The sequence below is a fragment of the Lathamus discolor genome, chromosome 1, assembly GCF_037157495.1.
Source record: "Lathamus discolor isolate bLatDis1 chromosome 1, bLatDis1.hap1, whole genome shotgun sequence".
Classification (NCBI taxonomy): Eukaryota; Metazoa; Chordata; class Aves; order Psittaciformes; family Psittacidae; genus Lathamus; species Lathamus discolor.
The window spans coordinates 72,956,952-72,983,546 of NC_088884.1; the positions used below are offsets into that span (position 1 = coordinate 72,956,952).

Genomic DNA, 26,595 nt, shown 5'->3' on the forward strand with positions numbered 1-26,595 from the left:
TCCAACCCTAACCATTCTATGATTCTATGATTCTACTAGTGATTTACCTCCATAAGCACGCAGAAAAGAAAGCAAAGCAGCAGATGTTACTAGACATTCATCTAAATACAAGGAAGTTGAAAATATGGAAATAGAAATAACTGAAAATCAAGTATTTAGAACTGCCAGAAACATTGTTTTTCTGGTGACATAATACATGAGTACACTGAATGAAGAAACGCTTGTGTTTATAAATTATTTATTGCTAAATAAGATAATGAGGCAGTATTTATGAAACATACTTGGTAAGTGACAGTGCCTTCTGCTGTAGGAAGTTTTCCCTTTGCAGTTTAACTGTATGAATACTTTTCTTGTCCAGATGTTTGGCAGCAGCTGGCATCTTCTGAATCAGGAAGTTATCAGCAAACCAGATAATGTTAGCAGTCAATGTGATAGCTGGTACCTGGGAATGAAAAGGGGTAATACAAAGTAGCAATAAACATAAGTAACTACAACAATTACTATGTCATCACACATGTTTCCTTTCCTTTGCTGAAACATAACACACAGCTTATTTCTGCACAACTAGTTTCTACAAAGTATTACATTCATGTTAAAAATGTTTCTCCCCTAGAAGTCCACTAAGGGCACTACAGGTGAAGTTACTACCACTCTCAGTGATTCTAAACAGCATTAGAGAATTTAATAATTTCTTAATGACACAGGATATGAAAAAGCCCAAATACCCTTTGATCTTAGAGGTCTTTCAAAATACATGTTTATAGCCAAGGTCAAAACCCACAGCATTTATTCAGTCCACAACAGTCCTAACAACATTTTGTCCTCAGTGCCACATTAATCTCCAGAAGAAGCATTAATTTCAAGTTATTTTACCTTGTTGCTAAGTGCTGCACAGGTTTTAGACCATCTTTAAAAGAAAATGAGAGGAGGGGGAATTAGAAAATGTAGGGGGAAAAAAAAAAAAAAGGAAAATCTTAATTCTGCTTTCTGACTTCTTTTGGTAAATTGTGTGTTCTCTCTTATCCAAAGTCTGTGCTATGCAACTAAGAAAATTATCTACCTCATTACTGAAAATTCCCCCTCCCCCTTAATTATTGACAAAAGAATAAGGTGTTCACCTTTTTACAGACATCCAACAATGACTTGTAAAATTTCTTGTCTATGGTCCGAAAAATCTGAAAATGCAGTACAAAGAGGCCACAGATGCCCACATATTTATCTCTCTGGTCAATTTCTGAAGGTTCACCTGCAGAAATACACTGTTTTTTCAAGTCTACTCCCAAACAAACAAAACAAACAATTTTAGAAACAGTGAGGGTGGCAGGAGAAGCATGAGCTTGCATTACCAAGTTTGGTTTCAACATTTGCAAAAGCTGTGCGAAGAGTGTGAGCAAATTCTTCAGCAAACGTGCTGTTCTTTGACACCGACACTCCACCATTTAGAGAATCAAACTGTTGCTCTATGCAGGCCTAAGCAAAAAGGGATATGGAGGAAAAAAGAAAAGCATTACATAATGCCATGAATTTTGGACCTTAAAAGAATATTGATTTTGCAAGAGAAAAATATTGCCATAGCAAAGTGATTTAAGATTAAGCTAAAGTTAGTCTGAAACTTCACGACATACAGATTTTTAACTATGCTTAAATTTAGTACGGTAACAGAAAACATTAAAAACCTCTCTTGTATTTAACATTCAAAAAGCAACTTTATTTACTTCACACTTCCATTATAGGCCATTTTTAAGGAAACCACTGATGTGCTTGTGATAAGAAACTGGATGAGTATTTGCATTATTATAGTATGTTACTAACTATCCATTAACTAAACAAGATCATCATACAAGTTGCCTGTAGTATGTGGTGCACAAACCTGTTGCATAAAACCCCACACCACTGGTAACAGTTTAAAAAAGTTACCAAACCCACATAGCAGTCAAAGAAGAGACACACACTTCAGATTTTCTAAAGGTATTAGAAAAGTCTTCAATGGAGTTGTATTTAAGAATATTTTTTCCTGTATTTTCGTTAGGAAGGGGCATTTGCAGGACAGGAAGGGAGACTTCCTGAATGAATACTAGATAAATCCTGCCCATGTCTCAAACATATAATGAAGTTTTTGTCCCAGTGCAACATTAGAGAAATAAGATGAAAAATGGATAGGTGGTAGGAATGTCCTTTGAAAGAATAAACTAAGTTGTGTTTAATTATTTATCTACAATTTCCCTTTTGGGGACTTTTACAGAAAAAAAAGCCTTCTTCCCTATGTCATTTAAGATTTAAAGAACTGAGCAACAGTCCTATTCAACTGACTTCTGTAACCAGATGCAGCCACACTATTCTCTGCCCACTATGCCACAAATTCCAATTTCAGTAACTCAAATACAGACTTTCCTAAAAAACCCATGGCTTCCTGTATGAACACATTTAAGTTAATTGTATTGAAAAAACATAAACCTTCCCATCTACTCATACGGTTGCATGTTTCAGAGGTATGCACCACTGAAGTGGTACCTGATGGCAGCTACCTGTCTTTCATGCTAGGAAAGAGAGAAAATATTTAATAAGAGGACACAGTTCACATATTTTGCAGATAGGTGAGGAGATTTTAACTTGCAGCTAAAATAAAGTGGACCTATGTTATTTAAGCTTGCCCACTATCAAAATTTCCAGTGAAAAACAACATCCCTGATAATACACAGTCCTAATACCAAGCTGTCTGCATTTCTTTAATTCTGTAAAAAGAGTAAGCATTAACTGCTACCAATCAAAGCCTGGCACAGCTCTAGCACATAAGAGCAGCAACAAAACGTCTTACAATAGAGGCTTTTTATCCCCATGCACAGATGCAAGAGCCGAATTCACACATCATTACATCCAGAAGAAAACTAAATAAAAACAAACAAGCCATTCTAAACAGAGTATCACTTTTATGTAATAACGTTCCACTAATATATTGGGGAATATTAATTTCAGTACCTGAAATATCATTCCATCTAGTAACTGGCATTCCAGTTTTAACAGCAGCTTTTCAAAAGGCTTTAGTTTATCTTCTTGAATCCCAAACTTAGAAGGGTTGTGATGGACAGATTTTAGCAGCCTGCAAGGAGTAGGTGTGGAACATGTACATACAATTAGAACATGCTAATAGTTTTATCATATCCTGTTTTGATAATAGATTTTAATTACCCACATTTGTGCCTAGCAGCAACTCCAAAATTAAACAGAAAACAAAACCCACTCAGTCTGTATAAGACATTTGCATTTGAATAACTCCCATTTATTTAGGCCTTCAATAAAACAGTGGTTACCCCACTAATTTAGCAACCTTTATAACTGTTGACTCTTCAGCTATTACTTAAGATACTGTTCTTACTTGAATCTGTACACTCATCCCCATGATCAATATGGATAAGAACAGTCTTAGATCAGTTCTGTAAGAAATTAGGTTTCTTACTGAATATATTTTAAACCCCACCAACTATTACTTTGTCAACATGGCTACCTTGTATTGCAAATATAACATTCAGCACTACTGGTGCTGTAGGACACAGCAGGAGCTTAGGCCCACTCTTCACTAAGATTTCTGGAAAAATTTCAGGGTTATGAATATCCATGTTCCCACATTGACTTTCTTGGAACAGAGACTCACACACATGCTTTTGTCTTTTATGCTGTGGGAGTATTTTTCACAGTTTCAGAAACATACCTCTTATACATGGTCCAGTGATCTTTCAGAGTGGCATGATTGTCAATTATTTCATCCAGAGTGATTAAGACTGTGAGCAATTCCCCCAGGTGCTCATACATCGCCTGGTTTAAAACAAAACAAAACAAAAAAGGAAAATACTGTAGTTATTGAGAGGTTTAATGCATTTATGCAAATTCAATAAATTATCAGCCAGCAAGACACAAGCTACAGAGTTAAATCTAAGAATTTTGGTTCAGTAGCTTAAAGATTTAGTATTGCTTGTAGTGACACAAGGAACAAAGTGATGCCTGCACACAAACTAAGGCTCACTGATCTATTTTGACACTGAAGGTAGGATTTTTAAAATGCACACATTTAGGAAGCACGCAAACGCTTTTCCCCTAGGAAAACTAGAATATGACAGGCACAGAGATGCCAGGCCTTTTCACATAAAGGCCAAAAAAAGGCTGATTATCAAAATAAAACCTTTAAAGATGATTACAGATTGAAAGTTGTACTTGAAACTCACTTTCTTGCTGCTTTTCACAACATTAATGATCAAGACATACATATACCGACATAAGCAAAAGGGTTCCACCAAATCATTCCCACCTGAAAATGAACTCCAGATGTCTCTATAATTTTTGGTGCATTCCTGCAAATAAAATAAATATTTTAATGCCTTTCTAATCCTCAGAACAGAGCATATTTATCAACTCTGTATCGCAATGTGTTGTTTGTTTCTTGGGGTACATTTTTCTTCATTAACACCATAACTTCAGAAAACAAAGAACCTAGGATTAAATCTGATAAAAATTACATGCTCTGTGAAATCTGTGTACTATGATCAAATATCACATTTTTAAATGTACAGCATGTGACTAGTTTAAACCACTGACTGCATTCAGTGCACATCAGCTATTCCCAATTCAGTCATGCTGACAGTAGTTTGCCTTGATACATATAGCCTTGCAACCCAAAAGTATAAAATCAGTTCACATATTTAATCAAGACATGTCCAAGGTACACATCCAGCAGAAAATCTACCTTGTGCTGTAGTATAAAACAAGAATTAAGATAACAAAACTAAGAACAATGGTGTCCTATCTGGCAGGCACAGGGAGGAATCAAGAGCCCTGCATTTGTGTTCTTCACAGTTTTCAGAGGAGCTAAACCCAACAGCCCTTACTAAGCTCAACTTCAAGTGTTAAAATCATGGTTGTTCTGTGAGCATTATGTACCAAGATTTATGCATTTAAAACAGACTGTGGAAGTGATCTGATTTTTTTACCTTCTGAAGCTACTTGTACCCACTGTATTAGTCAGTAGAAGGAATCTCTCAAACAGAGCAAAGATGAAAGAGTAATAATACCTCCTAATCATAAAATATCTTTTATCTCGCTTTTTTTTTTTTTTACCAAGAGGGTGATCAGGCATTGGAACAGTCTGCCCAGGGAAGTGATGGAATCATTGTCCCTGGAAGTGTTTAAAAGCCATGTAGAGGAGGCCCTCAATAACATGGTTTAGTAGTAGACTTTGCAGTCCTGGGGTAACAGTTGGTCTTGATTTTAAAGGTCTTTCCCAACCTAGTTTATTCCATGGTAATATAAAAGCGCTTTTCTGAAAATTAAACAAATTCACTTCTGTAATGGCTTATGAAGCCCAAACTTGCACAGCAAAGCACTCTCCACATCTATAGATAACAATATTCCAAAAATGACCATGCCTTAAACAGAACATTCATATTTTATACATTTATTTTTCTACACAAGAATACTGTAGCATTTTAGGGAATAATTACTTGTTGCTCGTATAGAGAACGGCCAACTGATGCACTACATTCACCACCACTTCATAACATCGGGTAACAAAGCAAGACAGCTCCTGAAACACAAGAAAATAAAATGCATCTGTATGTATAGACTCTGTTCATACACAAGCTCTCATTGCATCCAAAACACTAAAGATGAACCATGGAACTTGCAGCCCAAAGTCCAACTACATCCCTAATCCAAGTCAGTGGACAGACCTCTAGCAGGATGGAAAACATCCTACTAGCAACTCCAAAAAAGGATCTGGGACTAAGCTAATAAGCTACCAAACACAAGCTTCCGGTACATCTTGGACTATTTATATTCCTGGTTCAATTTATCAGCGACAGTAAGAAGCAACTTAACAGTGCCCAAGTATTTTCAGAAATAATATACCCAATAGCAAAGGCAGTGCTTTTTCCCAGTATATTCAGGAGTCAGGCTTCAGGAGCTGGTGATAGACAAATTCAAATTAGAAATTAATACAGAAGCCTGTACCTACTCTAAGAGGGATAAGCCACAGAATACCGTTCTCAAAAAAACCACCCAAAACAAGTCAATGTTCCCTGAACAACAGGATAAACAAATCTGAGTTTTCCCTTAACTACTATAATATTTTTATAAAGGTATTCATAAATATTTCTAAAGGTCTCATTAAAGCAACCTGTAATATTATCAGGGAAAAGTCAGTATGTGATGGATCTAGCCAGTCAGCACACAGATGGCTTCATAGCAGACAGCCCACACTGGCTAATCAGCCAGGCTGTGTTCCTGCCAGAAGACTGGCTAACAGCTGAATTCTGTCTTCCTCTCCATCAAAAATAGATTTTATTTGGGCTTCTGCCTTCTATTAGTCACCAGTTTTCACAAAACATAAATGTCATTACTTCTTAAACTTTTATTGCTCTAAAAAAGCAGCTTAAACAAGAGAAGAGATTCCAGAGGAATGGATTAATAGACACTGAGATCATGCTTCCTGGGCAAGGGGCACCAGCTGCCATTTTAAAACTTCCAGGAAGCAGTCCAATTTAACAGCACATGCATATTGGCAGCTACATAATAGATGATCCTAAGGTCCTTTCCAACCCTAACCATTCTATGATTCTATGATTCTTATAATAGAACAAAATTATAATTTTGTCATAGTTCTTCAAATACATTGTTTTCTGTAGGATCAAGAGTACTTAGCTAGTGTTTCACAGTAATATTTGGACAATTAAAAAGTACTGGGATAACAAATTTGAGGCTATTATATTTAGTTAGTCAAGAAACCTTGACCTAAGAAGAGGCAATAAATCAGTGAGTGGACATTAGCTCTACAAAAGCAACATTTCACCTCTTATCACCTTAATTCGTATTTTCACACTGCCCTTGTTGGTATGCTTATAATGCATACCAGAACAGCATTTTCAATTCTATGGCTATACAGTAGTACTGAGTGGATTTAGGGGAACACAACAGCTGAAAAAGAACAAACTCAATAAGGGGAAAGTACACACCTGTTAGCTGAGCAACTCTCTCTTTGGGGCAACACCCTGCATCTCCCTTCCTTCCAAAGTTGCTCAACAATCAGCAAGCCATCATAGCACACATACAAAGTAGGCTCACAAGAAACACTGCTATATTTTTCCATAGTGCTTACCCTATACACATCAGCATTCACCCCATAAATAAACATAAACTTGCTCTGCAGAGCGAGTCTGCAATGCAGAGAGCTAACCAGAGAGCCAATCACACTGCTCTCAACTTCTACCAAACAAAGCATCCTGGCATGGGAGTGCGGGGGAAGAAGTCCAGAAAAAACGCAACTGTACAGTAGCCTCATTTCAGAATCACTAAAAAGTCTCAAACATCTGCTCAGAAAGAAATAAAGGATGAAAGATGAAAACGATAAAGTCGATGGGACAAAAAGCTTGGAAAATGGGAAACAAACTTCCAAGATACCCTAACAAGTAACTGCACTTGGGCATGGTAAAAGAGGTTGAGAACCAATTTCCTATAGCATTCAACCTGTTATGACTCAGTAAATGACTATTGCCATGCTACTATACAGCAAGAAAAGGAATTTTAACCTTTGTTAAACTAGAATTTGTTTAAACGTTCTGGAAGCTTCCTATATATTCTCTACTTCAACGCAGGTATTTCATTATGAGCAATACTGCATAAAAACAGAAACATTTTGGGGAACAGCCATTTAATCTATACTAAGACAAAAAAAAAAATAAATAAATTAAAAAAAATCCATAATAGACTGAAACCCAAGAGCACAGGAAATCCTCATAAGAAACACTGATCCTGCTTTCATGCAAAGAACCCTGATAACAACCAAACTGTATAAGAAACGACTGTTCTTCCCTGACAGTTTGAGTCAGGTATAAGCAATTTTTTTCCAGGTACATATTTTAGTTTTGCTTTCTTCTATCATCTAAACAAAATGATGTATAAACAATTCATCCATTTCTAATGTCCAATGAAAACTAAAACTTCCTAATTAAAACCACAAAAAATAGGCATCTTTACTCTCAAAGGAAACAACCTCAATTCAGGCAAAACATGGTAACATACCAAATGACTGCAATGCCTTTCAGCAAGATGCAAGCAGGATACTTCAGACTGTTAAATCCACTTTGCAAGTCAAAATAAAATTATAATTGTTGTCCAAAAAAATTATATAAAAGAAATAAATAAAAACATACTCTACCTGCAAGAAAGAAACAAATCTTCCCATCTGTATTTGGCAATCTCCCTCCACCATGCTGGAATCTGTGGCTTAAAAGACAAACATTTGTCACCGCTTTCAAAAGCCTATATTATATCTGTTAAATTAACATTGAAGCTTTCTCTCCAAGCCATTTGTCTGTCATACAAGTGGAGCATACTATTGTAAGCATACTGATGAAACCTTAAAAGCTTTTAATTTTGCTCTCTTAGGCTGGGCAGTTTTGAAGTTTCCTTCTCATTAAAAACTACAGCTCACAAATTAGATAAAAAGCAGGAAAAAAAGTCTCCCTCACACCTGAAACAAAATAAAGAATAAGAAACAATTCTTTAAAGGCATATATAGTATCTAACTTCATAGAAAAGATTCCATTTTAAAAAGTTTGTATGAAACCAGTAGGTATTTATATTATGAGGAACATCCACTAGTAATTATTTACTGTCCAACTAAATTTTCAAAGTTCCTAGATTAGTCCTAGTCACTCCATGGACAAAATGAAAAAACCAAATGTTTCTTATACAGAAGAAAAAGGCCAGGACAGTATTTGTTTAAATTCCAGCCATCATTGAGCCAGCTGTTTTAAGTAAGCAGGCTTGCTGTTATCAAAGCAGATGCCACAAGGAGGGATACAGAAACGGAGAATCTAATTTCAGCATCCCTGCCTAACTCACAGAAGGCTGACCTCTCAGCTCCTGCCATTCTCAAGCATTCCCTGCAGAACACCCATCAGGAACAAACTGGTGCTGCAATATGTTAATCTGTAACAGTCTGACTTTTTTCATGTTAGAAACATTGAAAAGTTTTCAGTGATTCCTTAGTGATATGCTGCCAAAAATCATACTTTAAGATATTTAAAACTTTGCCTGATAAGAAGAATCTAATAACAAAAAAAAAAAAATAAAGGTAAAGCAACAAACCAACAAAACCCATACTTCTTCACATTCCTTAACTGAACCAGAACAGTCATATAGCACTTGAAACATTGGTAAACAGTCCTTAGCTCAACGATTTCACATTCCCCAACACTTCTGTCACAGTCAAAGCTCTCGAAAAGCTTTTAAAAAGCCCTTTTATAAGACTACTATGAGAAGTTTCTGAAACAGAAAACAAAGTTAGGCGATACGTCTAAAACAACTCAATACATTCAGTGCTCAGGACCAAGAACTGCGCTTATTCCCAGACTAGCATCCTTTAAGGTGGAAGCTTAAGACCAAGCCTTTGGATGAGTTAGCAGTTTAACTCCAAGACAAAAAGCAGGTTTCACCTAAAGCAGGGTCTCATGATTTGTCAACTGAATTGACTTATAGTCAGTATTCTATTATGTCATGAACAGTAATATGAGTGCTATTACCTGCCCTTGAAAAGCAGGTGATATCAACACACTACAGCTTCTCATGGAACAACTATAATTATATAGTCCAAGTTACTTCTCAAGGGTTTCATTGTTTTATTACAATCAAATTAAAGACTTACTGTTTTACTCAACCAAAGTAAAAATTTAGTCCCAGTAGGAAATAAGTTAGTTTAGGATGTGTTTATATGTGAAAAACTGGTTTTCAATGCCATACTTTGAAAAAACAGGCGCTGCAGTATATAAGCTGTTTATTATACATTTAATACAACCTTAACAGCCTACACTCCCTATTTCTCATGTAAACAAGGCCGCCACAACATCTCTTTTAATGTGAGAACACTCACTGCAAGTAACAGGACCTTACAGATAAATGTTACTGTTATCTTAAGCTAACTCAGGACAGTGAAAAGACGCTAACATACATCCCTATAACCTTAAAGTCTGCTACTCGGTGTCCATCAGTCAAAGAAACTGAGAAAGCACGTATCCATATATTAAAAATATACTTATTGTAGAACTGAATATAATCTGAAGCAATAATAAAACTACAAACTTTTACTTTAAAGGGAGCTACTTACCTCCTTCTCCATAAAACAAGAGGCCATTATAAAATTTAGTTTCTGCCTAACAACAAAAGCAGAAATTTGTTTTTAATAAATACAATAGATGTAACCGTGCTACAAAAATTATTTAGACATCATATCTTGTTTCTTTACTGCTAAAGAATAAATTTATACATCAGCTTGCCAATCTGCAACCATTTTCATACAAACAGTAATAAAAGACAGTTGAATTTACCTCATATTTTAACTTCTTGATTTCACAGCAGAGAGCAGCGTACACAGTTATTACTTTGTTTAGAACCTAGACTCAAAGGGGGGGGAGGGGGAAAACACACAGATTACATATAAATCCACTTTTAGAAGGCTTGGTTTTAACTAGAAAACTTCTACTTATTTTTTTCTTTTAAGCGTAAAGCTCTTACCTTGTTTTCTGTCTTTATGAGTTCTAATAGGGAGGACTGTTCATACGGCAAAAGCTAAAATTAAAAAAAAACCAAACAACTTCAGAAAATATTGGCCAAAAATTCATTTATCCAACTAGGTACGTATTCCCTTCTTCCCCAGTTTAATCTCAGTCAGTAATAAGAGAGCAATAACTGCAGGTTACAGGCAGCCTATGCTGCAGCAAATCTCCTCCATTCGCATTTACATGGAAATACCTTTCCTTTTGCTCTAGGCAGAAAGGCAAATAACTAGACATACTATATAACATTTACGACAATTTACTTATAAAACTTGGAACACAAAAGCATGGTCATTACGGAGTATGTAGGAAAAAACAGCTTAGGAAATCCAAACCCTGAATTAAGAACCCCAAATGCAAGAAACAGGATGCAAAGCATATAGCTGTATGCAGGCACTGACATTTTGTACTGAACTCAGCCATGATATTGACTAGTTCATGTATATCCAGCACTTTGGTGCACCACAGAGTTTATTTAAACCATTCAGGCAGATGATTGCTTGAGACTACATCTTCAGAACAGACAAGTTTCATATAGTAACAAAAGTGTTTTTAAATGATATCCGCAAATTCAGTGATAAGAAAAAAAAACCCAATGCTTTGCAGAGAACTTATGACCAAGGAAATAGCTGCCTCTGGAGGACAGAAAACACTGTACCAAGGCCATTAAGTCACAACACAACTACAAATACACATACAGTTCATTCTGCAGTTATACAGCTATTAGTGAGCTCTTCTGGAAGCCTAGCCCCAGAGGGAAGAGGTTTGCTGGACTTGGCCTTCCCAACACATGAAGAACTATAAATTCATTTAACTTCAACTAGTAACTGAAACACTGCAAATGAATAATGTGAAATCATCTTCTCTTATGATATGCACCAATTTATTAACTGCTTGATAATTAAAATAGTATTGGATAGGTTTTTCAAACACAAATGTCAAAATTTTAAGAGCACAAACATCTGAGCCTTTTAAATCTCAGGTTTTGAAGGGAAGGAGAAAGTAGGAAAATAACAGTTGCAATGCATATTAAATATATTAAGACCTTTAATGCAATGGGATCAAGGCTGAAGTCCCAAACATCTCCAACAGAGTCATCCAAAGCATCTTCAATTCTCTTCAGCTGAGATGTATATTCCTCAAGAAATTTTCCATAATTCTTCAATTGCACTTCAGCATGAATTTCTGAGAATTGATAACATTTGTACAATTTTATAGACTGTTAACTACACTACAATCTCAATTTTATTTAGAAATATTTAATCTGATGCTATTTAGCTTTAGTACTGTATTCCTCATTTTGCTGCAGCACTCTTCCTTAACACCATCACATCTTTAATACAAAGTTCTTATTTGTTTAACAACAATCCTAAAACTTATTGTCAGTTTGAAAGAAATCCAAATACTACTTAAAGAATACCAGTCAGAGTGGTTTGCAGAAATTTTTAAATGTACATTCTTTCAAGCTAAGATCTTAACAAACCACAAGAGATCTTAAACAAATCACATCAAGATGCTGAGCAAAGAAACAACTGTGGAACCCATAACACATTGGCTGAAACAGTACATATACAATTATATTAGAACTTTGAGGCAATGGGTCTGAACAGTTCACCCTGAGTAGCAGACGAATCAGTAACAATGCTCCTTTCACTCACTCTCTGGTACCTCTCAGTAAGATATCTGGGCATTAGATGGAAGTTGATAGCTTTTAATTATTCCTCCCCCTTTCAAATTCACCATCTTCAAACAGAACTTGTCTTTGCTTAATACTTGGACATTGAAATGCACAGCCGTCCTGTTAATGTTCGGGGCAAGTAAGTTCAAAAGGTAACATTCAGCTGGTCAAACACCGAGAACAGTGGTATTAATTAGCAAAGTAAGCCTAAATACAATTGGTCCACAAAAGTTCCATTCACTCTATCCTGATCTTTTTTCTTCCCACAGCAAGATACACTCCCCTCCTCCCCAAATTATATATAGTTACTGACTTAGTTGCATAATTTGAACTACAGAGTGTATGAGTACCACTCAAGGTTCTATGCTCAGTAGGGAAGTACAATCCTTTTTCATGTGAAGACTAAAGTGTCTTCCCCATAATTAGGTAACAAATCTAATAGCTCACAATCTTCTGTTATTTGCTGAAAATAGGATTATCTGTAAAAGTCAGAGAAGGCAAATCAGCTGAACAACTGAACTGTTTCCAAACAAGAATTCTACTCTCCTATAGCTCTTTTCAATTTCAGCAAGTAGGCCGCTCTAGAAAGTTAAGAAAACATATTCTTCTATTCTGCATGTTTAACCTCTTACTCATCCACATTGTCAATAACTGAGCAAATGGTAGTGGATGACTACTTCAGTAGGAGAGCACTGCTGAATCAATTATCAGACATTTTTTTGGAGAAAAGAATATTTGACTAAGACACTGCACTGGGCATTAGTGGAAGAATGAATAAGGACAAATTAATAAGGAAAAGATGAGAAGGACCATGCACAGGAAGGTTGAGACCTGGAAGGAGAAATGACTGCAGTGAAGTCAGGAACTAATTCTAAGCTACTACTATGAACCCAGCAGCAATGCCAGCTGTAAAGGCATATGGACTGCAAAGCCTATCCAAGGTGCACAGTAAACTCTCCTACACTAAGTTCTGCACTAGAGCCATTGGGTTCTACCTGTACCTGCAGCCTAGACAGCGCACAGGCACTGTCAAAATAAGAAGACTGAACTCCTTGTAAACAGATAGGAGCCAAGCAAACAAAAAGCTCTCCATCCGCAGTGTGCACTCCAGACATGCAGCCCTTGAATTGTACCATCATATTATTCTAGTCCATCAAATCCATCTCATCTTTCAGGCTCCTTCCAGTGCATTTTCTGGAAGCTCTGCTTCAGAAAACCAGTAAAACACTGATGGATGCAGAGCCCTGCAGAGCAGTTTACCTAGCCACCATGTCAGCTTCAGTACTTTACTTGCTAGAAAATTTGGAGTACAAAGACCTACTATGGAGATATGCTGAGGTATTCCCCCAGTTCCCTTTTCCTCCCTTTGCATAAAAGACAAACTAAGAGCAGAGAAACTGGCAGACATTGGGGCTTTATAGGAAGAACAAAAAAAGCTTCCAAGTCATACAAGAGAATGAATTGACACTGCTGTTCAAAGCAATTCCCTATGAAACAGGCAGTATTTCTCAAACAAAAATCTCACAGCAGCACCCTGCTAGAGACTCACAGTCACCTTTCCAGCAGCCAAATGATGGATTTTGAACAATAGTAATAGTTATGTTGAGCTATATTAAGTATTTCCAAATACTTATCTATTGATAGCCATCAATTTACCACCTTGTACTGATCCTATGTAAAATAAGAGGTGTGAATAGCTTCTCACTATTTTAGAGATAAGAGAGTGAAAGGTATTAGCTAGCCAGAGATAGGCAGGGTTGAACTGATAAAAAATGACTTCGAGATGGAGGGAAGCTTTTTAAGATGCAGCAAAAAAAAAAAAATCCTAAAACTGGCTCACATGGAAAAAAAAGAAATCACAGAAAGCAGTTGTTTTCTTTTTCTTCAGAGCAGCATACATACTACTTCATAAGGTACAATCTGTTTACAATAAAGTTTGATTTAGTTTCTCCTCAGGTGATAAACTGAAAGCATTACAGTTAGAAGAATGCAAGAGATCTACTCAGTAGTACAGATCCATCAGCTTATCTTTCCATAAAATCAGTAATATTCAATGGACTTACTGCCACAGGATTTGCAAGTACATTATCCATACATTTCTAAGACAGAGATGCAACAAGACAGACTTACTTAGTATCTTGTGCCCTCAGTTGAGAACATTATAATTGCTAAAGCTTAATGATATAAGGTGAAAGTAGGCAACAACAAAACAAGTTTTCAAGTCACAGGATTTTTCTTTGGCTTTTCTCTAGGAGAATGTTGTGTGCTGCTCTCAGTAGATCAGCCTGTTTGTTCACCATCAAGATGTTGCTAACAGAGCATATTATATCATGGAAAGTTCTCATAGCTGCACTTTGTCACGGCCAAACTGGTGGCAACATGGTATTTTGAGTAAAAGCTACATTTGCCACCCTGCAGCTAGAGAACTGGCAAAAAATCTCAGCTCAGGACAGCTTCAGTTTCCACTGAAATCCAGATCAAATGAATACGGCACAAACAGCATCATCCCTTAGGATAACATTCTACGTGAAACAGTTGGTCCGTGAGTGACATATTTTCACAGCAACACCTGGTGTATTAATTTGGCTCTGTTCATTTTACGGTGTGCTTTACAGTGTGACAACCATGCACGTTCCACGTTTAGAAAGTAGGTCACCTCCACGGGCTGAGAAAAACGTGGATTTTTACGGGCACACAAACCCACTGACAACGACTTTAGCATCTCAAGGTCTTACTTAATTATTTTTAAAGGTGAAACCGCAAGTGACCACCCAACTCCATACCAGCAACCTTTCACCAACAGAAGCTGCGTACAACTAATTCATCTCGACGTGACTTCTCCAGCAAACCGAAGAAGCAACTGCACAAACCGGTGAGCCAGGAGATACGGTCGGGAAGGAAAGAAACCCCATCCCCACGGCAAGCATCCGTTCCTCCTGCCCGCTTCGCGCAAGGAAAGAAAGTCACGGAAGACTGCCCGCCCGCTCCCTGCCGCGCGGGTGGCACTGGAGGAGACTCCCCGAAGGGAGCGAAGGCTGAAGGGTTGGGAAAGCCACCCTCTCACCCTCAACAACCCCTGACAACTACGGAGGGAGCGGAGGGAGGAAAACGGGTCACCGCCACAGCCCACCCCGCGGGCCTAACCGGAGGAGGAGGAAGGGCCGTGCGAAGGGGCGCGGCGAGAGCCAGGTTCCCTTCTCCGGGCAGGGTCCGTAGGGGAAGCTGGGGGGGGGTGACCTCGCTCAGCTCCCACGACCGCTTTCTTCTCGCTCCCTCCGTCCCTTCCTTCCTCCCACTGCTCCCACCGGGAATACAGCCACGCGAGGTGCCGAGAGGGGTGAGGAGCTGCGAGGGGGCTCAGCCCGCGCCTCCCCCCGCCCCGTGGCGTTACCGCAGCAGCCCCGGCGCCGGCCCCGCCCGCGCTCACTCTGCGAGCCGTCATCGAGGCGGTCGAACTCCCAGTCCGGGGACAGGGTCTCCAGCGCCATCGCGCCCGCTCCCCCCCGACTCAGGCGCACGAGACTTCCTGCCCCGCTTCCGCGCCGCCCTCTGGGAAATGGAGGCGGAGGGGAAAGGGGGAGAGGCGGGGTTGGACTCCAGGCGGGGCGGGCGGCAGCGCCCCCTGGAGGACAGCCGCTGCCACACCGCCGCCCCTCCCGGGCGGCCCCGAACCGGTGCCGTGTGCCCCGCCCCTCACGGCTCCCTCACGGCCCCCTCACGGCTCCCTCACGGCCCCCTCACGGCCCCCTCACGGCTCCCTCACGGCTCCCTCACGGCCCCCTCACGGCTCCCTCACGGCTCGGAGGGCCGGTGCCGGAAAGTGCCTGCCCCACTGCGGAGGTCAGGGGTATTAGAGCAGAGGGAGAGCGAGGGGGAGGCAGGTGGCCCCACGGTGCAGGAAGAGAGCGGTGGTGCTGCCGAGGTTCCTGAGGAGCAAGCAGCGGCGCCTCAGAGGTGCGGTGGGGTAGGGGAGTCCTCCACTCTTTCCTCTGATTCCCCTGCCCCACCGAGCTTGGGATCTGGAGATCCGAGGAATCGGGGCTTTGTTGGCTTTTCTGCTTTTCCCCTGGTGAGCAGGGCCGCAGCCCGTGTTCCACACCCCTGTCACGTTGTTCTGCCGAGTGAAGCCGGTGCTGTGGCACCCTCCCAGCGCTTCCCCGTCCTCATGCGGGAGGAAGGAAGCGGTGGGAGGAACTGTGCCAGCTCTGAGGGAGGGTCTGGAGCTCAGAGGCAGCTGCACGGAGTGACTGCTGCAGCGCTGCCGTCTAATCTCCTCCCTGTCATTTGCCATCATCTATCTCCCTGTCGTTTGTTGTCACGCAGAGCCATGAGGTACTTACCTGCAGGCGGTCAGTCACTGCTTCTTTATTTTATTTCAGGGCCCGGGTGGGTATAATATCAGAAAATAAAAATAGAAGTACTTTGGATAGCAAGACAAGCAGCCGTTCAGGGCCATTAAAATGACCGCAGCAATTACATTACCTCAGCAGAATGTGTAGCATCAGCAGAAAAGGAAATGGCTTCAAAAGCAGCGTCAATGAGAGCATTAGCGATGTCAGTGGGGAAGGAGCAACAAAAATAGCAACTCTGATGAGAGATGTATCAGTAAGTGCAGGACCATCCATAAAAACGAACTCTATAATGCAGCAGGTCTGAAAATAGCACCTACTGTAGTTGTTTTCTGATTAAAATGAATCCATCCTTTGGAATCTATTGATTTTTAAAGTTTTTAGGGAAGAAAGATCCAGTTGGCAGGTGTATTGTTGATGAGTTTTTACCTACTTCAAGTGCATTCTAGGAGACCAACCTGTGTCTGGGAGAGAAGAGGTCAAATTTAGTTTTGTGTGAAACAACATAAACAGTGTTTGGAATAACTCTTTTTTGTTTGGTTGGGGGGGGGGGGTTGTTGTTTAGGGAAGGAAACTTTGTCAAGTAACCATAATGTAAATACATCTCTTCCACTTATTGGCTTCTGTGCAAACTTAAGATGTTCATAATGGGATTTCTAAGTCCTTAGAATTTTAATTGTGCAGGACATTGACAGCTGGCAGTGAACACAAGTGTCCCTAAAGAGTTAATCTGTATTACACAAAATGAAACTACAGTTTATGCTAGGCTGCTTTCAGTCTGCAGCCTTGCAGAGGCAGCTTTTATTGAGCTGCTATACATTTATTCAAAGCCAAGATGTGTCTTCCGGTTTTGGAAAGCAAAACAAAGCAATAGAAAACTTTTCTCTACAAACCATATATGCTTTCTTTGAAACAAATACTGTTTCTTTCAGCTATGGAAGACTGCACATAAACAGAGGCCTTCAGACTGCTTAAAAAGTAATCACCAAGACGTTTGTTGCCTGTCTCAGAAAAACATGTCCTTGAATTCTGCCCCATGGTACAATAGAGAAACCTGTACAACTGGCACTTGGTAGGGCGCTCCCTTCCACACATCTGAACTGAATTTGTAAAGAATGAAATACTGTAGGGCTGGTTATCACAACGTTGTGAGACTGTCAAAACTGCATGCAAGGTAATCCAAATGGTTGATCTATACTATGGCCACACCAGAGTGCACTGTGAGCCTCACAGCAAAAGCTGATGTAACCTTTGTGCCAAATATGGAAAAAGAATATTATTGTAAAAGAAAACGTATTGAAATAGTGCTTTTTTTTTTTTTAATGGAGCAGGAGGCTCTGTAGCTGGGAAAAAAAAAAAAAAAGCACAATTAGACTCAAGTAAGTACACCAGTTAAATTTTGTGCTGCCATCGACGACGCAGTTGTTTAAATGACTTCTTACTGGGTTTTCCTTTGGCTCAGTAGGTGGCAGTGTTATGTTGCTTACACCGAAGTTACTTAGGTCAATTGTAGATGCTGCTAGAATTTCTGTCTTTCGAAAATCTGATTTAGACTTCACGTTGAAGCTGACTGTTTTAGTGACAGCAAGACTAGCTCAGTTTTGATTGATGAGTTTTCTGTGCTCTCTTATCAGTGAATGGTTTTATGCTGTTTGTTCATGTGAAATTATTTATGTAAACATAATTTCTGAAAGTTGGGTGACACTCGTGGCTTCCACTGGTACCAGGAAGCTTTTATTTGGTACAGGTTTATAGAAATTGCTAATATTGCTCAATTATCTGTTAGTATTGTCAGATAATACAGTGGTCAAAAAAGTCTTTAGACTTTAGGACAGTGATTTTTATAAGATGAATTTTATTAAAGACAGGCATAATTGAGAAAACAATTTCTTTTGACCAGACCAAAATGATCATGAAAGTAAAATTTCATATTGGACTTTCGCATGAACTGAGTGAAATGTGAACATAAATATCTTCCAGCCAAAATTACTTGTTACACTTGAGTACTAGAAAGAGTAGGTAAGAGAATGAAGTATGGTATAATATAGTAGCATTAATATGGTATCATGAGCATTTTATTTATGGAGTTGTTAAGTATGTATGGATTCGTAAATCCAGTGGGGTCTGACTCCATGAGTTACTAACCATCTTTTTTCTTTTGAAATTATCCCAGTTGGAAATATCATTCAATATTGGACAATACAGTTACCTGGTATTTTTACACAGTATTTTCATGACGTTTGAAAGCTTATTAAAAACTTATGTAGCATTCAAACAGGAACCATTTTATTAAAACGAACAAATGAAAACCAGCAAAACCCAAACTAATCAAACAAAAACAACAACAAGAAAACCCAACCAAACTGGTGAAAAGCATCCAAAGCAAAAGTTTCTTCTTGTGTATACAGGCAAAGCTCCACCAAGACTAATAGAATTGTAGTTACTTGTAACAGAAAGAATTTGGCTTGCTGGATCTGCAGGAAACTACGCTATATATTCCTGCTGTGGAACATTTAATACTTAGCTCTCTGAAAATTTTAAATAAAATAAAGTTCTTACTCAAAGTTTTTGTGGCAAGATTCTCCAAAAGGATTTACTCTCTGAGATACACTTTTAACAACTCTGTTACACAAAAATAATGGCAACTTTGGGAGAAGTAGTTTCAATTCTATTGTACGGAATTTGAGATGTTTTCATTTACGCATATGAGTGAGGCATCTGCACATGATAATTCTTTATACTGGTTAAATTGGTAAAATAATTCCCTTTCCTTATCATATATATGCCTCCTTTTGGCTACTCTGGAAAAATGAGATGTTATGCATAAAGTTTTAAATAGCTGTCTAAATGGCAGAAAATCTGTATGAGTATGTTTTGAAAGCTTTACTGTTGTCTGGGTGTCTGGCCTGAAATGAAGTTAAGACCCAGCGGAAAAAAATAGTAAGAAAAAAGTTTTAAATACAAATGTTGCAGAAATAAAACAAGAAATAACTTTCCCGTGAAACCTTTCTGCAGCAAGTGGAAAAACATGAAAAGTTTCTGTGTATAAGATTTGAGTTGAAACTTGCCATGCAATTAACATAGTTAGGGAATAACCAGTACAAAGCCTTACTTTACATTTTTTTTAATTACTCAATGTTTAAAACTGGGTGTACTCCTCAAGAATTTGAGTCTGAACTATGACCAAATCTTTATTAATCACGAAAAGCCCCATCAAAGCTGATTTCCAATGACAAAAAGCCTATGCAGAGCTAATGTAGTTGATTATTGAATCCCAGAGCATGATTTTCAAGAGACAGCAAATCCTGGAAGATTCTGAGCAGTTTCCCAGGCTCTTCAGTATGTGCACATACTCAAGAGTCCTGTGGAACACAGCCTTCCCTAAAGATCTTGCCAAGTCATGATATCTTCAAAGACAGTAAATAACTTCTGCTTCACAGAAATCAACTATGATTTATAATGTTCAGATGGATTGGATTATGTTATTTTATATTTGTTCTGTACGTTTCTGCACCTATGAACCCATTTTGCTTTGTGAGCATGCTATTGAATGAGCATGATTAGCTCCTGAATAGGTTTTGTATACATAATCCCCTATATGTATTTGCGACTTGCTGACATACATCTCTGGAAAATTAGGGAACAGAAAGGGGGAAGCCCATGCTGGAAAGTTTACTGCAGATAACCGAGGGTTTTTTCAAAGCTGAATTTTGGCTTTAAGAAAGAAGGGCAGGAACTGGAATTCAAAAAAGCAAGAGGGAAATGTTAATGTATAAAACGTGCTCTAAATCAATCACATAAATTTACACTGATTCCAGTGGAGCCAGGATTTCTCCCCAGATTGACAAGAAATATTGATAATCTGGGAGGCACTTTTCTTCCTGGCATACAGAAATCAGTGGGGATACTTTGTGTCGCTTTTCCCAAACAACATAAAGCCTGGAGGAGTGCATTGTAACCATTACAGTGTTTAGCACTGATGTTGGAGTTTACTATGTCACACAAGACCTATTGCTCACTCTCAGATGGGCAGGCCAACCTAATCCTTTTCTGGATGACAAAAAACATATTATTTGAATTGACCGTAATTGTTTACAGACATCCTTGAAATTCTAAGTAGTCCATTTGTTAAGTGGTTGTTAAAACCCATGCATTTGAGTTCAACACTCTAACTAGATGATCTTTAAGATCCCTTCCAACCCAAACCATTCTATGATTCTATGATGATCATAAGGAAGAAGCTGGTGGTATGCAGATACCATCCTCACATGTGATTTATCACACCCTTACCCCTGTTAGCCTCCCTGCCCCTCTCATTACTATGAAATCTAAAGTAAAGCCTACATTTAATTCCCCAGCTCTTTTTTATGCCGTGATTCTGCTGACAAATGACACCTTCTCTTGTGTTTTTTCCCTTTTGTCACTTAACATTTTAATAGTCTGTGAAGTAAATGGAGATATATTATTGTCTCAATAGGTTTGGAGTTTTTTTGAGAGGAAGATATGCAAAGTAATTAAAACTTTAGTCCTTTTACCATGTGCGTTTTTGTATTGTCTTCATTGTGTGTGTGTAACAAAGGAGCCAGAAGTCATTACAAATTGCTTACTAGGAAACCCAGGTATTTTGCCATAAGCCTGTGTGTCACTGGTTAAATGCCAAGTATGTGGTGTTCTAGTCCAAGAGGATTTTGGATCATGAGCCAGGATTTGGAGTTTCATGATTCAGTGCTTGAATCTGGCTCCAAATTTTGCAGTATAGGACCATTTCAATGCCAGCTTTTGTAGGAGAAGCTGCTTGCACTCTATCATATGGAATTTGTGCAGCTTCCATCAAGTCATAGGAAGACTACATACACTGAGTCCTCCTACCACCCGAGGTAGTGAGATAGTTGCTTTAGTAAGGACTGGATGTCTCTACTTTTTATTTGAACACATAGTGGGTTTAGTCAGTCTCATGCCTGTCTTGTGCATGCGTATAGTTCCTGTATTGCTACAACATGACCTATCAAACTGTGCAATTATTAATCTTTCTTTCAAAAAATGTTAATTCAAAAAGAAGATTAACAGGCATTTAAGACAACAGTGCATGTAGTAGTTAAATGATGCAATTTAATCCAATGAAATTATGAGTTTTAACATTTTTATTGTACAATTTAAAGAGGGAGTATTTTTAAAAACTAGTTTCAACAATGAAATTTGATAGATCTTATGTGAGATAACTAGAAGACATGAAGTCACATACCCATAGAAGCAGCCAGTAACAACAGAATACATGCTATTCTTAAAATAAGCCACAAAGCAAAATCTTTAAGCTTTCATACTGAAAATCTGGCATTACTGTACACCACTCATTTCAAAACCATAGTACTACAGGTACTAGAGAAGGAACACTTGTAGAAACATATCATCCCCCCCTTGCTAAAGGGACTTTTTGATGAATTCTACTAGTTTAGTTTTTAATGTCTCGGAGTAAAGACTCAATAATTCCTTTGGTTGACCTTTCCATCATCTAGGAAATCATATACTCCAAATGATGGCACCATGAGAAGAATCTTCACTGAAGTGTGCTAAGCACACCCCTGTTTTTTTCACCCCATAGAGAGGAAATTACTGACTAGTGATTTTCCCTGTTGAATTTTCATTGCAAAGCAAAGTCCAGAGGTTTATTTTAATTAAAAAGTTTTATTATGCTTCCTGTTGATTCCACTCAATGCCATCGACACTTCTGAGACTGTCAAGAGCCTTCAATAAAAGGCGGGATATAGTTTTGCTACACAGGAGTAAATCGGGGCATTAATTACGTTATGAGAGTCCTACTGCAAGCCGTTGTGTAACTTTACTCACAGGGATATTGTGTAGCGCCAATCTGACCTCCTTTGGGACTGGCAGTTTGCCTCTTGCAGTACCTCTTCTTCCCGTGTCCCCAGCTCTGCAGCAGTGCTCTCTCTTCCTTCAGGTACAGCCGAGCATTTGAAGTGCTCTGAAGAGGGTGGGGGCCTTGCAGTTAAACCCTGAGGATTACTGTTGCTTTTTTTTTTTTCAGGAAAGCATCATAAAAAGACAGTGAGAAATGGATGTTTGCAAGTGCTAGGGAAGACTTTTCTGTACTTTCTACTACAAGCAACATCTCTGTAGGTCGTAAATTTGGCTGATGGGTTGCCTCTGACCTATCTGATGTGCTTCACAACTCAGCTGTAAGAAAAAATTCTCTATTTTTACCTTCATTTTCCTGTCAGCAACAAAGTGCTTGCCACTCTTTTATCTGCCCTTGTTCTTTATGATCAAGTGTTGCTAGGGTTTAAACCTGACCCAATTTTCAATGATGTTTACACTACTGCCCTCCTCTCAGCTTTCTGTTTTACTGTTCATATTGCTTTGAGAGTCATTTTCATTTGCCTTCTGATTGCATTTTTAGCGCTTGAATTTGTATATTCAAGACCTTTCCTATAGCTCTGACAAGAAGATTTTGTTGTGGCTTTAGAAGAGTATTGAAGTTTAAACATTTATGTTAACAGACGACCTCAAATGTTGGAAGATTTTCTGCCATTATTAAGTAGAGTGAGCTGCTTTAAAAATACTTAGTGATGTTTGCGGTATGGATTTTCAGAAAGTCATTAATACGTGTGTTAACCTCATTACTGGCATTTTTGACATGCAATAAGCCAAAAAATCAGGTCGATAATCTACACGATTCTTTGCACAGAAGATTCACATCAATGTCTCCCCGGCCGCCTGGGTAGAGGGGACGAAGCCGGGGGCCATCTCTCCGCCAACCCCGTGGAGGCCCCGGCGGAAGGGGAGTGCTGGGTACCACTCAAACCCCAGCCCTCGGTCCATGAAGCACTGTCCAGGTGACCATAGCCCGCGGCCGGAGGACGCGTGGGGTCCTCCATGTGGGGTCCATGTGGGGCGGGGCAGAGTCGCCCGCCAGGCTCCTCACCACCTCCCCGGGGCTGCACGGCGCCTGCACCCCCCGCCGGTTTCCCGGCGCCGGTCCCGCCGTGCATTCTCCGCGGCGGGGCGGGGGCAGCGGGAGCGGCAGGTGCGGAGCTCCCGCCCTCCACCCTCCGCGCCGGTCGCCGCGGGCCCGGGCGGGGGCGCTCGCCGCGGATGCAGGCGCTGGCGGGGCGCCAGCAGCATCGGCGCGGGTTGCATCAGACGAGGCGCTCCGCTGCCACCGCCTGTGCCGGGCAGCCGAGGGAGCTCGGGGCCCTGCGGTGCTCCGCAAGATGCTGCGGACAGCACCCCGGCTGCTGCGGACGATCTGCACCACGGCCGCGGTGAGTGGCGCGGGCCGGGCAGCGGGGATATGTCCCCCTCCCATCGTGCCGTGCCGTGATCGGGAGCGAACGGCGGAGGCTGCTCCTCGGTGTGTCGCCCCGGCCGGCGAGCAACCAGGGGCCGAGCACAGAGGGAAAAAAGTAGCGGGAGGTGGCATTTCTCAGAATGTGATGCGTATTGTCTCTGCCGGGGTTTTAATAGAGCGCGTACAGCGCGGGAAGGTCAGAAGGGCTCCAGAGGTGGCTTGGTTTGGACGCAGAAGCAGCATCTTGGCCGGCTGGTCTGCGGTGGGATCACAGCCATCATCTGGGCGCTGCATCTTGCAGGGATGTGCCTGGAAGCTGCGGGGAACAGGCACCAGCGATGCTGTGATAAGTCCCAGTAGTCCTGTGTTGAGAACAATGTGAGTGTGGCTGTTCGCTGCCTCCCTCACTCTGGATTTGTCCAGTGAGAAGCTGAAGGTTGATTTCTCAGTTAGAAAGGGCTATGTCCATTCCCGCTGCCGGAAAGAAGCCTATGCTTTGGCCTGGGGAGCATGTTGAGTTTGTGACCTTCTCATCGCCAGTTCCTAGTTCTGGGATGGTGGTGGGTTGCTCGGGTTGATGGTCTTAATTCCTCTGCACCCCGTGGTTTAGTTTTTTACAGCTCTGAATATTTGTTCCAGGCCATCCTTTATGTCCTGTTTGATATGTGGACTGCAGAACTCTTGCAAGTAACTGCTCCCTGAAAGCCTTGCCCAATTCAAATTGTCCAGATGTGTAGGTTTGGCAAGCTGAATGAGGCTGGGGGGAGACTTTTTCCTTTCCTAAAGACAGTTCTTTGTTTCATATTTGACTGCTTGGTTTAGGATGAGGACAGCATTCCTCCAAAGGTATCTACATGAGTGTATTATAATACAGAGATTTAACACAAGCTTTCTGGAAATGCAGTCTGCAGTGCCAAAAAGTGTGAATGAATGACTGGTGAGAACACATTGCCTCTAGATGTGTAGACAGGAGGGGAGGTTCTACGATAGGCTTCTTTCTATCTGGAAGCACTGGCATTCAGCACATGTTGGGGCAACCTCCATAGAAATAAAGTTGCAGTACTGCTTTTCAAAGAGGCAAAATTCTACATTAATTAAAAAAAAAAAAAAGAAAAAGATGTAGCATATGAAAATATTCACTAGCTTCACTAAATTCTTACACAGAATAAATGAAAGAATGTAATCTTCATAGTAAGATAGTAAGCTTCATAACCACAGTAGCAGTTGCTAAATCTTTGTTTTCAAAAGATTTGATTAGAAACTGATAACCAATTGAATGTTAGACACACATACAGAAAAGCTGGTAACAGAATATTATTTTTATCTATGAAATAAATATTCATCTATGGATAGGTTTTGTAACAGTAGACTTTTCTGAGAGAAAAAAGTGTAGCTCTTGGACTTGTCTTTCATTGTTAGGAACTAGAACTTGACAAGATAGTTACCAGCCTTTGTCAGGCTGCTTCTTGCTGCTTCTCCATGCTGAATTCTGTTTATTTATTTGCATTATTTTTGGTTAGGTATTTTGGAGGAAAAAAAGAAAAACCCGATGTTAAAACACTGTATAGTTTTTAATGAGCTGTTGTAAAATAAATTCCAGTACAGTATCAACAGATGGTACGGACAGAATTTTTAATTAGGGAAGTGAAACTGAAATCTGTGCTTGCATATTGAGGTGGTGAAATAGTGGTATTTCAGACAGGTTGAGCATTCAAGATAAGACTGCTTCTACAAGCAGTTGTCAGGTTTTATGCTCCTTATCTTTATCTGGTTTTCTTCATCCAAACTGGGAGCACTAGAGTTTGGAAAAGAGAATTAATATTAATCTGTGTTATATTATAAGCAAAATGGAAGTTTAATGAAGAAATTAAAGTTCAGACAATGAACACAATGGAATTATAGTACAGTGAGCACAACCTTCTAAATTCTTATGTTTTGGTAGCACTGTCATAAGAGCTACATTACCCTATGATCAGTCATAAAAGAAAGGCCTGATCTCTATAAACCACCTGGATTGCATTGTTTGCCATAACTAGAAATTGGATAACCTTACAAAAGTACAGCAAAAAAAGTCCTGTCTGATACTACATGACCATTAACCTTCCCATGCATCTGTTTATGAATGTTATACATCTGTTGTCAGCCAGGCAACTGCAAAAGACATCTAATATAACCTCTTAACATCACTGATACACACAATAAAGTTTAATCTTTTTATATGTTAGTGATATTGATTCAGTATCTACCTAGCACATTATTCACTAACAAGTTTGTTGTGGTGTTCTTTAATGAGCTTCCTTTCTACAGCTTCTTAATGAACGCTCATTATGGTACACCAGGCAAAATGTGCCGTCAAACTGTTTTTAATGTCTGTGTAATCTTACAGAATTTCCATTTTAATTGGGTGTTACGTCCACATTAAATTCTTCTAAAAGGACTTCCCACTTTCACAGGTCTAACTCAGCTTAGGTGAAAATGCTTGAGGAGAGTTTCCAGAAGAAGATGCAGGGTGGCTATAAGATCTCGTGCAGTTGCTCAACTGTAATTTTTCAAATACAACAAGAAATGAAGGACTGAATCTGTGGCCTGATCATGCAAGCCCCTCTACATACGGAATTTCTTTTCTTTTTTTTTTACTCCGTAGAAATCCTGGCTTGTTTGTGG

At 39.7% G+C, this 26,595-nt stretch overlaps 2 protein-coding genes across 4 annotated transcripts in view; one reads left to right on the top strand and one right to left on the bottom strand.

The window, feature by feature from the left end:
- Positions 1-15,813, bottom strand: part of WASHC4 (WASH complex subunit 4) — a 39,357-nt gene extending 23,544 nt beyond the window's left edge. Inside the window, exons 1-13 of one of the 2 annotated variants that reach the window (XM_065679766.1) lie at positions 15,704-15,813; positions 11,644-11,783; positions 10,558-10,611; positions 10,371-10,436; positions 10,151-10,196; positions 8,201-8,268; positions 5,490-5,572; positions 4,301-4,343; positions 3,707-3,810; positions 2,977-3,097; positions 1,347-1,470; positions 1,119-1,246; positions 282-442 (exon numbers count right to left, since the gene is read on the bottom strand). In XM_065679766.1, coding sequence (XP_065535838.1) covers positions 282-442; positions 1,119-1,246; positions 1,347-1,470; positions 2,977-3,097; positions 3,707-3,810; positions 4,301-4,343; positions 5,490-5,572; positions 8,201-8,268; positions 10,151-10,196; positions 10,371-10,436; positions 10,558-10,611; positions 11,644-11,783; positions 15,704-15,764 — 1,199 coding nt within the window. In that variant the 5' untranslated portion in view covers positions 15,765-15,813. The remainder of the gene's footprint in view (positions 1-281; positions 443-1,118; positions 1,247-1,346; positions 1,471-2,976; positions 3,098-3,706; positions 3,811-4,300; positions 4,344-5,489; positions 5,573-8,200; positions 8,269-10,150; positions 10,197-10,370; positions 10,437-10,557; positions 10,612-11,643; positions 11,784-15,703) is intronic. The other variant, XM_065679773.1, reaches the window with a different exon arrangement.
- Positions 15,814-23,784: 7,971 nt separating this feature from the next.
- The window catches only part of ALDH1L2 (aldehyde dehydrogenase 1 family member L2), a 34,115-nt gene continuing 31,304 nt past the window's right edge, over positions 23,785-26,595 (top strand). For both annotated transcript variants that reach the window (XM_065679794.1, XM_065679825.1), the window contains exon 1: positions 23,785-23,905. In XM_065679794.1, the coding sequence (XP_065535866.1) occupies positions 23,855-23,905 (51 nt within the window). In that variant the 5' untranslated portion in view covers positions 23,785-23,854. The remainder of the gene's footprint in view (positions 23,906-26,595) is intronic.